This window comes from Manis javanica, chromosome 12 (assembly GCF_040802235.1).
Source record: "Manis javanica isolate MJ-LG chromosome 12, MJ_LKY, whole genome shotgun sequence".
Lineage (NCBI taxonomy): Eukaryota > Metazoa > Chordata > Mammalia > Pholidota > Manidae > Manis > Manis javanica.
In genome coordinates this window covers 4,378,086-4,390,233 of record NC_133167.1, presented here as the reverse complement: position 1 = coordinate 4,390,233, position 12,148 = coordinate 4,378,086, and the positions used below count along the sequence as shown (strand labels likewise).

General features: G+C 47.5%; 1 protein-coding gene across 16 annotated transcripts in view; it reads left to right on the top strand.

The window, feature by feature from the left end:
* Positions 1-12,148, top strand: part of AGAP1 (ArfGAP with GTPase domain, ankyrin repeat and PH domain 1) — a 513,333-nt gene that overhangs the window by 207,487 nt on the left and 293,698 nt on the right. For all 16 annotated transcript variants that reach the window (XM_073217944.1, XM_073217945.1, XM_073217948.1 and 13 more), the window contains 2 exons: positions 1,047-1,188; positions 5,427-5,561. In XM_073217944.1, the coding sequence (XP_073074045.1) occupies positions 1,047-1,188; positions 5,427-5,561 (277 nt within the window). The remainder of the gene's footprint in view (positions 1-1,046; positions 1,189-5,426; positions 5,562-12,148) is intronic.

The window sequence follows — 12,148 nt, the reverse complement described above, 5'->3', positions numbered from 1 at the left end:
CTGAACCTACAAAAAAATTTCCCCAAATGCATTAGAGCTGATACATTGGCCATAAAAACTTACCTAAGAACTGTGGCTCATTTTTAGAAAGCAAACAGGATTTTTTATTTTTTTCATTTTCACTTGGAAAGGGGGGATGGACGAGGGTCTTTGGTGCCAGCCTGACCTGCTTTCCATTCTGGGGTTGCAACTGTGTGTGACTCTGAGAAGCTACTGAAAGCTTCAGGGACCCTCTGTTCATTAATCTCAGCCTTACAAGATGGTTTTGAGTATTAAAGGAGATGATGCATGCCTGACAATATGGTTATTTGTCCAAAAGAGGATTTGATGTAGGCTCATCTGGATGCAGGTAAACAAGAATAAAATGGCAAGAATCAGGTTGTTGTAGGGTTTTAATTTCTCCCCCCAATTTTTGTGAACTTTAGTTTTGTTAATTTTTCTAACAGTTAATACTAATATTCTGAACATGCGATAAGAGTTCAGCAGCAGCTGATATTTACAGATACGTCTGGTGACAGACGACTAGGCCGTCAGCGTTGGAGCAGGACTTCGGAGCAGCCTGTGAGCCCCAAAGGGCAGCCCCCATCTCAGAGGGGTACAGCAGGGCTTCTGCAGGGGACCCTGGAGGGGAGTTGAGTGGGAAACAGAAAGCTTCAGGGTCATTTTTGAGCCTGTCCTCAGATTTTTGAGAGGCTCTGGTGTGAGGTGGGTTTGCCTTCTGTTTGTAGGACTGAAGCTGGTTGAGCTGGGCCAGAGGGCAGACGTTCGTGTGGGGAAGAATGTATAGGTTGCGTTCTCCGGAGACTGGAGTGGCCTGGGTGGGCAGGGAAGGAGGGTCCCACTTCAGCCACGTTATTATATGATGAGAAGGCTGTTGGCGAAACCACCCCAGCTTGTGACAGCCGGAGTCAGGCATCCGATGAGGCCTGGCTGAGGTGGTCTGCCTGCCGCGCGCCCCGCCCTCAGGAAGACACGTCGTTCCAGACCTTTCTCCCTAGAGCCTTCACACCCAATTCCTCTGTCCTCCCCCCTTATTTTCTCCCTAGTTCGCCATGTGGGTGGACGCCGTTGTGTTTGTCTTCAGCTTAGAGGATGAGATAAGTTTCCAGACCGTTTACCACTACTACAGTCGGATGGCCAACTACCGGAACACGAGCGAGATCCCTCTGGTTCTGGTGGGAACCCAGGGTGAGTGATCTGTGCGCACAGGTGGCGGTTCGAGGCTTCCTACAGCTGAGCAGTAAGTGGATTCAGGGTCTATATTTTCAGTGTGTCAGAATTTGAAAATTTTTCAAAGAAGATGTAATTTCACAGAAGGCTCGCATTTTGCAACGAGAATCCATGTCACTGATTTGTCACATTTCCTGATTGGATTCTATGGAGAAATCACTTAGCACCCCAAAAACAAAACACATACACACCCTTTGTGCTTTAGAAAAAAGTAAATCTATTTTGTGTTCTATTATGTACTAGGATATCTTAACTCTCTGTTATATAAAACAATTTATAAGTAATCTCAAAGATTATTTTAAGTGTGCCTTTAAAATAATACTGATACCTGACATATATCTGATCTTTGTTTTCCTCTGTTCTGTTTGTTAAATGTCCTACGATCTGTGTCTTATTTTTAATTTAGCAGGTCCCTCAGGGAATATAAAATCATAGCCACAGGAGCACATTTCTTGTTTTCTTCCACATCACTTAAAACATGGTCTCTTAGTAAACTGACATCACTTAAAGTGTCCTTGCTCTTGATCACAGATTCCCTAAGGTACTGGCATCTGTCTACCATGTGGGTCTTAACTGAGAGGTCACATAGAGTGTTCTGAAAAATTAGATCAAGGTTAACTTTAAAACCGCTTGGTCAGAACTATTAGTAGCTTAAAAATAATCATGTCAAGAAAAATTGGACTCTGCCTTCATTTTTCTGTTCATACACTGTGTTTTGTTAATTCCTTCAGAATTGGCACATTTGGTGTGCCTTTCCATGCCCTGATGTCAGACTTCCCTCCCTAAGAAACTAGCTGTTGGACAGAGTCACAGTAGCTGTGTGCGTGGTACCAGGTCTGGTGTAACTGGGAGCCAGCCCAGCCCAGTAGCAAGCTGCCTTGGGAATCTGCTTGGCTAAGCCCAAGCGTGGGGTGGGTTTGTGTTGGGAGAAATAAAGTACATGGGATAAACTGGAAGCCTTTTCTCAGTATGCTGGATAGAAAATGCTGGGAGTTAGGTTTTCATGTGGGGCACACCCCCCGCCTTCAGAGCAGGTGGAGATGGAGCCTAATAGCACGCGGACAGGGTCTGTGTGCCCAGCGCGCCCCCTAGTGGTCACCGGGGAACGGGCGCGCCAGTGAAAGTCTTTGGATCTCGCTCTAGTCCTGAAATTAGTATATTTAAGTTGGCTTACTGAAATTTCCTAACAAGTAGTGTTTTATAGGGGTAGCTTACCTAAAGCAGGTCTTAGGTAAAGCTGCCTTGAAGTGATGCCTTTCCAGAAAGCGCCTGTTCCCCCTGGTCCAGCCGAGGGTGTCCATGAGCAAAGTCAGACTGCGTGTAGGCATCTCCGTACAGGCTGCCCAAGTTTCAGGCTTTGTATTTAAGACTTAGAATGTGTTTTTGCTGTGGATCCCCCGTGATAAGGACCAGGTACGTTTTCATTCTAAGCCAGAGGTCATTGACCCGTTGGCAGTCTGTCTTACACACCAGTGTTCTGAGAGTAAAGGAGTGGAGGCCCGGGGCCGGGGCGTCACTGCCTCCTGGCTGCGGGACCTTGAGCGCTGCCTCTCAGGGCTCTGGTAGGGGTGAAATGGAGGAATTCCTGTAAGGCACTTGGAGCCTCAGTTGGCACATAAGCATCAGATAAGTTATCTTTGCTATATTCTAATATATGGCCAGCTTTGCTCAAGTCCTGGCTGGGGTGGAACTGTGTTCCCAGCAGCTGTGTTCCATCCCTGCTGAAGGGGGCCGGGCCACGCCTCCCGCCGGGATGGCCGCTGCCACAGAGGCTCTGCAGAAGCCGTCCTGTGGTCCCGAGTGGAGGAACCTACCCTGTCTGTTCTCTCATGTGATGAGCGTCTGTGATTGAGGGCTGCATGTCTGAAAGGCTGCAGGTGAGTGTGAACAGGGAGCACAGGTGGAGGAGGACACATTTGCCGCCTCCTCCCAGTCATCTGTGAGACAGTGTCCAGACCTCAGCTTAGCCATGTCCCAAAAGAACAGGAGAGCATTATCAGCCAGGAACATTCTGCACCCGAGGAATCCTCCTGGTCCTCAACCAGACTTCTAATTCCCAGAGTGCCTAGAAGCCCCAAAGGTGAGAAGGTGGAATGGGTATAGGCTTCTGGAAGGTTCTACTCTTTCATATTTGTTAACTGCTGGCAGACTTTTCTGGGAAGCCTGCTGTTGGTCATCTTTTACCAGAGATACAAGGCAGGTCAGGTTTGGGTAAGGGAATCTGAGCTGTCTCCACCGGGGTGGAGTGGCCTCTGGTAGAAGGCGATGGGATGGTAACGAGGCATTCCTGAATGCAGTGCTTAACGTGACGTTTGTTAAACAGGTTCTGTTTTAAAGGCTTGCAGGTGAAATTGATTTGAGGGAGAGGCATGAGCTATAAAAAGATGTGGAGTTGCAGGTGGAATGAAAAATGGTTGTCTGCCCAGACTGGAGTATAGACTGCGGGTTGACCGGGTCCTTTCTGTGAAGGGACAGTGCCTCCTGGAGGACGAGATGGGATACACATGAGGTGGGCATCCCGCTGAGCAAGGGGGGCTGTGCAGGTGCTGGGGACCCAGGTCGGGATAGACTGTCAGCTGGACTGATACTGTGGTCTGTATTTTTCCAAATTATATTAGGCATTGAAAATTTATGGATTTCTAGCTTTTTTCTGTTTTCTTAAAATATGTTTATACCTTTAAAACATATTTCTTTTCCTTAAGTATTGTGAAATTCAAGTCAGATGTATCAGTCTACAAGACAGACAGGGCAAGACGTTCTTTGGAGAAATCCCTGTCACAGGCCTTGCCAGGAAACGTCCTGAATATCTATTAAGGCATCTAAATCGGAGTTAGTTTCCCTTACAGAAATGAAGACTGTCAGGTCAGACGTTAGGGCTTAGAAATAAAATAGGAAAGAAGAGAAAGACGTAAAAAGTGAATAAACCATTTCCTCAAAAAGCCACTTCCTTTTTTATATTTCAAAACATTAAATGCCAGATGCACTTTCTGTGCAAAAACAATATAAAAGGCTGTTGCTGTCTTACGACTTGTACTAATGCTTCTGTTCCTTTAACTAGTTGAGAAACTCCTGTTGGTGGGTTTTCTTTAGAGCGCTCACTGAGCGTTTTCTGGAGCATTAGAGCCTCAGGAAATTCCACTTTGGGAAAAGCCCCAGAAAAGTGCCTGGTGTCTCACATGCTGCTCGGTGCCCGTTACCATCCCGGCCCAGGTGTGCCAGGCCCCTGGCTGGTGCTCAGTAACTCAGCAGGGACGGGGTGAGCACGCTGGGGGCGTCTGGGACACAGGGCTGAAGAGGGCAGAACTTCCTTTTTGGAAATGAGTGGTTGGTGCCCGACGTCTGTGTTCTGTGTCTCAGATGTCCCCACCTGTGCACAGATCCTGCAGGAGGTGGGGAGGAGACCCCTTCCTCCTCCCAGGCTGTGCCCCGGCTGGCTTGTGCACTAGTGCTTACGGCCTCCAGGGACCCACCCACCACCTGGTCTGCCGCAGACACACCAGGTGCCCTCCCATCCCTGCCACAGGTGAGGCTGCGCTGAGGTCACACCTGTGCACCGGACCGACCTCCCAGCCCCTTTCTAGCCTGGCTCTTGTCGCCATCCTGCCTGCACAGCCGTTCTCCATTCCGGTCCTGCCTGTCTCCTGCCGCCCTCCCCAGCCGGCCTAACACCGCTCCTCGAGAGCACGGTTTTTGTGGTGGTCGCTGGGGCATCCCCGTACCCAGGACAGGAGCAGACACCTCAGGGGGCTTGTGGCAAGAATTGAGTGGGTGAATGGCTGCTGGAGGAATGAGACTAATTCAGAAATGGGTTTGGTGGGGTGCCTGGTGCTTCGAGGTTCACTTGCACATAGTGAATGTGGGTGGGTGGGCGGGGCTTCTCCTCTGAAAGCGTCCGTCTCTGGAGCCACATTTGACTCCTACTGCTTTCTCCTGGTTCTCCTGGGCATTCTTTCATTTCGGTTTCGGAAACAGGACCCTCTGACACACATTTCTACTAATGCTGACTCTGCTAGTGTTTGAGATGACTATGTTGGGGGTAAACTATGGTGTTAAAAAAATCAAGGCTTAAAAAAAATTCCCACAGAATCACATCAGTACATGTAAGGTGTAGGTTTTAAGCTCCTTGGGGACTCAGTCGCGGGACGTCATCCGAGCTGCTCATGGTCACCGTGTTGTCCTGCTGTCGTCTGTTCCAGATGCCATAAGCTCCACTAACCCGCGGGTCATCGATGACGCCCGAGCAAGGAAGCTCTCCAGTGACCTCAAGAGGTGCACATACTACGAGACGTGTGCCACATACGGGCTGAATGTGGAGAGGGTCTTCCAGGACGGTGAGTACTCCTGCTGCGCACACAGCATCTCTCCCCCACGCAGCAGGTCACTGACTGCCACAATGGAAGAAGCTTGTCGCACGACGTGTGGACATTAGTGTGACTGAGCGCTGTGTTCCAGATTCTCAAGTCTGTGCTCTTTAAAAGGGTATGTTCAGAAGACACAGCAAAACTACCCAAGCAATCCTACAGCGAGTTTGGTGTGTCACAGTGTAAGACCTTTTCATGCACAAATAAGAAATTTCTCAAACTCTATGCACATAATGTTCAAACTTACACCTGCACCTTCTTTCTTCCCTGCAGTTGCTCATTCTTAATGCAAGCCCATCTTTAAAATTAGGTTTGACTATTTCCTGTTAGGCTTTGAGGAGGATAAACTAAGAGAGAGAAAGGTTAGAATGAAAAAGAGTAATAATAATCATCACCATCATCACACATTAGGACTCCTGGCTGAGAGCTCACTCCAGAACTCAGTGACCAGTCTTACTGCGTTCATCATCGGTCACCTGCCCCCGGGGGCAGCCGCACACCCAGCAGGGAAGTGTCCTGGAGGGGCGTGAGGGTCCACATTCACATACACGGCTAAAATGCCCAATGGCGGGCTGTAGGCGGAGAGGGTGAAGGTGTATGGAGCTGGTGGGCGGGAAGGGTGGCCTCTGCTCTGCAGGGGTCAGGAACGTCCAGGGACAAGCGGCCCTTTCAGCCTTGAGGACCTGGGAGGAGAACGCTCCTGGCCGAGGTCCGGTTTCTGATGGGAGTCGTGGGAAGTAAAGGCTCGTCTCCAGCCCTTCTGACTTAGGTCCGTGGTGCTGAGCCCACCCTCGCACTGCCAGATCTGGTGCCGCGGAGCTGTTGGCGGCAGAACAGGGTGCCGGCGTGCCCTCTGCGGAGACTGGCCGGGCTGCTTCGCAGCCGTCCGGGCCCTGACGAGCCCACATCAGTCTGCAGGGGTGCCGGTGATAGGGCTGCACGTGGTGCCACCCGAGCGCTGTGTGCCTTGCTTTTACGTGTCCGGGTTAGTTTCCAGATGGAAACGCAGTCGTTCACACTTCCACCGCTTCCGTACTCTTCAAGCCTGGCCCTTTCTTCCCTTTTTCTCAGCAGCCAGGTCCCTTCCTGAGCCTGCCATCTCTCTCCTCTGCCTCACAGATGATTGCCAGCCTGCTGGTATTCAGCACATCTGTCCTGTCTGGTCCTTTGTGGGGCATGTGTGCCACTGCCTTTTCCAGTGCCCCTTTGAGGATGCTCAGGAGTCCCCTGAGAAGCAGTGCCCAGCCCCTGGGCTCAGTGCCCCCGTCTCTGCTCTCCTCACGTTTACCTGGCCTCCTGAGGCCACCCCACTTACAAGCTGCGGCAGGCTCGCGCAGGGCCAGCGCTGGCAGCAGCTGGGCATTACCAAGAACAGGAGGCATTAGCCAGGAAGCCCCTTGGAGCTCTCCCGGAGGTGGCTTCTAACAGGGCAGGGCAGTGTTTGCCCTTGAATAGCTGAGACTTCCATGGAAGTTAAAGGACTCCAGATGAGGGGCCCACGGGCCAGATGTGCCTGTGTTTGTAAATAGACGGTTTTTGGGAACCTAGCTGTGCTGTTCACGCCAGCTGCAGAGGGTGCAGGCTGGGCTCCTCTTCACCATGACCACAGAGTCTTTGCAGCAGAGCTGTGGCAGTCACAGCCTGACTCTGCCGTTTTACAGAAAGTTTGCAGGTCCCAGTGTGGGTGATTGGAGTTGAGTTATGTGGATGAGTTTATTCTCCACGATGATTGCTTCATGTGTACATTTATCGCCAGCATGAACTTCCTGTACAAATGAACCCATGAATAATCATCTTAAGGATTGATTAACATGAGGGGATGCCAACGTCATGGCATGTCCCCGCCCAGCATCCAGAATGTGAGCCCTTGGGCGGGCAGTGGCCCGTGTGCTGACACTTCTCTGCCCTCAGTAGTTGGAGCACTAAGCCAGAAACAACAGGAAGGATTGTTCCAAGTGTCATTATTTAAAAATATTAACACGTTCCCATTGCTGTAATAGCCCACGTGGTGCCTCTTCAGGCAGGGCTGTGATTGGAGGTGATGTGCTTGTGTGTTTGAATGTAATATGGTGAAGTACATACTCGTAGTGTGAATTTTTACAAGCTTAGATTTTCAATACATTCTATTATTTTAGAAATAATACATTCCCATTAAATATTTAGACTCTAAAGAGTTTGAAAAGGAAGAAATAGCCATGATACTGCAATTTCTGCTACTGTTAGGATTTTGTCCTTGAAATATTTTTGTTTGTATGAAGATAAGTTTTAAAAATACAATTGGGATTACCCTGCACATTTCATAGGGTAACTATATGATACATACTTTTGTTAAATCATAAAGCATTTAACTGTTAGTGGTAAAAGTAGTTGTTAACCAAGTGAGGACTAAGTTCTTAGAAACATTAATGGTAACAATCTATTCTAATCCTTATGGGGAAAAAAACTTGTTTAGATGAAGTTAAACCAAAGCTCAGAAAAGTTATGTAACTTATGTAACTTGACCAAAGGTGCTCAGCCTGAATTAGACCTTCTGGAACCAAGAGCCTTGTCCACTCTCCTGGGGGGACGCTGGGCAGAGGATACATCCAGTATGTGGGCTCACTGCCCATTCATGGACCTGGGTTATCTGGATTTCTCCTTTGACTTGCTGGCTTCCTTTATGCCTTAGCGCTTACTTTTATTTATGTATTTTTTTGTATCTCTGCATTGTAAAAAAATAAGGAACAAGCATATAATTTCTATGTAATCCTTAGCTTATCTGGAAAACAGGCCTGCATGTTATACCACCTGCCTCTGCAGGTCAAGTCCTTAGTTGGCTGGTGACCCAGGTTTAGGTTTTAAGAGACCAAGGGCTTAGTCTTTGCCTCTTTAACTTCTGACTTCTTATTATCCCAAAGCAGAAGATAAATTGTGAAATCAGTGGGGGAAATTATGTGTTTCCTTTTCTCTCGCTTGTGTCGTTATCCAGAGACTGCTGCAAAGTACCTCAGGAGGGAGGGTCTTTGTTAGCACAGGGGTTGCAGGACACTGGGGAAGGAGATTGATTGATTCATTGATTCATTCCCTCATTCCCTCGTTGGAGGACCAGCCTTCCACACACTGCTTCTGGGTGGGGCTGGAAGAAAGGGAGGCACAGGTTCCTGCCTCAGTGAAGTGAAAGCCCGGCACCCAGAAGTGCCGGCGTGCCCCTTGCCTAAGTGTGACGGACTGGGCTGCTTTCTCAGGCCCGTTCATTCCCAGCAGTCTGCGTCCAGCCTTGGTGTTGTTCACTGTGTTCTTTTGTGTGTGTGCTACAGGGCAGGGGAGTTCCTGTAAATAAGAATGAATATACTCACGCTTCCCACCTGATCTGGGCAGCTGACTCTGACTTGGCATCGGGTTTCCCCTCTGAAGAGCCCAGCAAGGCATTGGGCGGCCCCCACAGGCTGGGCACAGTCTTGGGCCTCGCAGGTCCCGCCTCTTGCGTCTCTCAGTCCACCTGATTCTCGGCGGTTGTGTTTGTCGCTTGCTGTGTCTGGGCGGTTACTGCAGGCTTCTGTCCTTGCAACATCACAATGGTGATCTCTGTTGGACATTAAATATTTTTAAATTCCCTGGTTATTTGTCCTCTTAAGCCCTGAATCTATGAAAATACCCGATTACAGAAAAGTTGATTCTCTGCAGACGTCATTTCTCTGCAGTTAGTTAGACTTTGAAAATACACCCCATAAGTTTTGGGGGGTGTATTTTATAATCTGTACATTAGAGTAACTGACTTGGATGTGATATTTTTAAAGATCTCTGATAACTTTAAAGTAGTTTCCCTTTTATACAAAATGGGGAGTAGAACCAGCTGGTGGTACAAAAACATGGTTTTAACTTTCCTTATCTCAGTTACTTTATGCCCTCTCCTTCCCCCCTTCCCTCGGTTTCCTGCTGGCTCTCAGCATGAGCTGATGTAGGTTGATCTGGTTTGTGAACAGCATTGTTTTATATGTGGATTCTGATGTGTATCCAACGTCAGCTGTTTTGTATACATAATTTAACATTCTTGCGCATATATTCTAAAATTGATGTGACTAGTTAAATCCCGATTCAAAGCACCTTATTATTATACATATTAAGGCATACTCCTCATTAAAGCTTTAACTTTTTACCTTCTTAAGCTTGTATTCATACAATGGGAGGAACACCTACGAGCAAAATTTTGCTCTGACAATAATTGTTAGACCGGGTCAAGGTCCATATGAACCAAGATCTAAATAAATTACAAATTGCCGTCTGTCTGCATAACTCTCCCCCGAGACTGCTGGTTTTTGTACTGCGCGGCTTGTCAAGGATCACGGGATAGTTCAGTGATCTCATATGGGAGACCTTTGTTCCAGGATAGATCTGTCTTCTGCACTGTTCACATCAAACAGTCCAGCTTTGGGTGCATGTGGGTGGAGAGGCCAGGCGACAGCGTCAGAGGTTCTGTGTACCAGGTGCTCGTGAAACCACAGCCATAGCACGTGGCAGCCCTCCTGGGAGTGCAGGCTTCCGTGCTGTCCTGGTGGCTGGGTGTTCAGCTGTCTGTCGTCCCATTCAGGGAGGATCCACAGCAGTCTTTCAGAACCTGCACACTAGCCCTTTCTGCTTGTGCTGCAGTTAACGTGAGGGAAAGCACTTCCACGGAAGCCGTTCCCCTGGGGTTTCACCGCTGCCAGGGCATGGATGCCCGTAGGAAGGGCTGAGCCAGGAGGGGTTGCGTAACTTGCCCTAGGATTTTTGGTAATTCAGGGAACCTTCAGTTTGCTCCCCGCCCTTTTCTCCCAAAGATCGAAATCCTGATATACAAAAAAACACCCATTTTCCATCAAACGTCTGCAGCTGCTTGGTCCTAATTAGAGAAGTGTCCAGAACCAGAGTATCTGTGCTAATGAGCCCAGTTTGTACAACGTAATTGCATGTGTTAGAGCATCATTAAGTGCAGGCAATCTTCTGGGGCTTTTCTCCTTAGTGCTGCATCATCTTGTACCGTTTTGTTTTGCTGACACCGCAGTCTTTTGTTTGTGCTGTTAAAGGACATGTCAATTAGGCCCATTCCATTCTTTTCTGGAACCAGTTTAATTTCATTGTTGGGGTGGTCTGTTTTATTATTTGTGTCTGTTGCTGTTTTTCTTCTTTATTGTGGTAAGAGATTAGCGTGGGGCCAATTTATTTTTATGTTTATATATTTCTGTTTCTAAAGGAGTGCTTTCAAAAATAAGATTTTTTCACATTTAAAAGCAAGCCATGTATATGCGTACATTTGGCGTTTAATGTACCTTAAAAAAGTGAACTAATGAGTCATTAAGTGTCTTATTTTTGTTATTTATAATAATGACTAATATTTACATCATGGTTTATGGGCTTCTGATGTAAGATGGTAGATCTTATCAGGCCCGATTTACGGCTGGGAGCCACGTTCTCTGAGATGATTGCTTCCTAAAGTCACATCACGCAGCTGGGGTCAGGCCAGTGTGTCTTTTCTGTACCTGAAGTTTTAACAGTACATCTGTGCCCATCTCTGTCACCATGCATATACATGCGGGTGCTGTTTGCCATGCGTTCGTTGAAAAGCTGTGTATGCAAGACTTTCTAGGCAGATGGGTGGTTAGTTTTATTATGATGGAGCAAAAAGGTTCAGCCACTTAAACTTTATTAAAAAGGTTTAATATTTTATTGCTTCTCTCTCACTTGCCAACTTTACATTTCCCTGTATGGCCCCGGAAGGTGACTGGTTAGCCAGAGACGGGTAAGATTCCTCAAGGGAGGAACAACCTAAGACAGGCACAGTCGCAGGGGGGCCATCAGGTGAGAATTTGGGGATCACCAGAGGTGAGGCTCAGAACCTCACCCCACCTGTTTTGAGAGAAATCTTCTGCATCCGTGGATGTCTTGCTGCCCTTGTCTAGCCTGGATTAATACTTAGTCCATAGGCACACACCTGATCATCTACATTTGCCCTCTTACAGCACTAAACTATGTTTTCTACCTTTATCTTGCATCTACCTACCACTTCAGCATTTTATTAAAAAAAAAACAATGATAATAATAAGGGAGAAATGTGGGATTCACATATAAATCAAGTATAAAAATCAAAAGAATAATCATAATTGACCTGATTGTTTATAGTTCATGATGCGTGATCAAAACCGAAAGTTTCTGTGATGTGACTGCCCTTGTACTGTTCACCATGTAAGAACTTGTTTGTTATGCTTCAGAAGATTGGAGACTGTTGAGAATTAGGCTTGAGGTTGATTAATGATTGTGCATTGAGTCCCCTATACAGAATTTTATTGTTGTTAATGACCATATGATCAATAAATATGAGAGATGCCCTCTCAAAAAAAAAAAGTTTAATATTTTAAAAGTTTCTAAGAACAAGGATGACATGAAAAAAGTTAGCTACATAAGGCTTGAGTAGTGCAGTGTGGTTAAAGTGTGTGTGAGGGGGGAATCCCATTCTTCCACCGTTTACTGGTTAAGTCTTATAAGGCAGCCGTGACCCTGGGTTGGCAGCTGCCCTGCCATCATTAACCTCAAGTGGCAGTGGC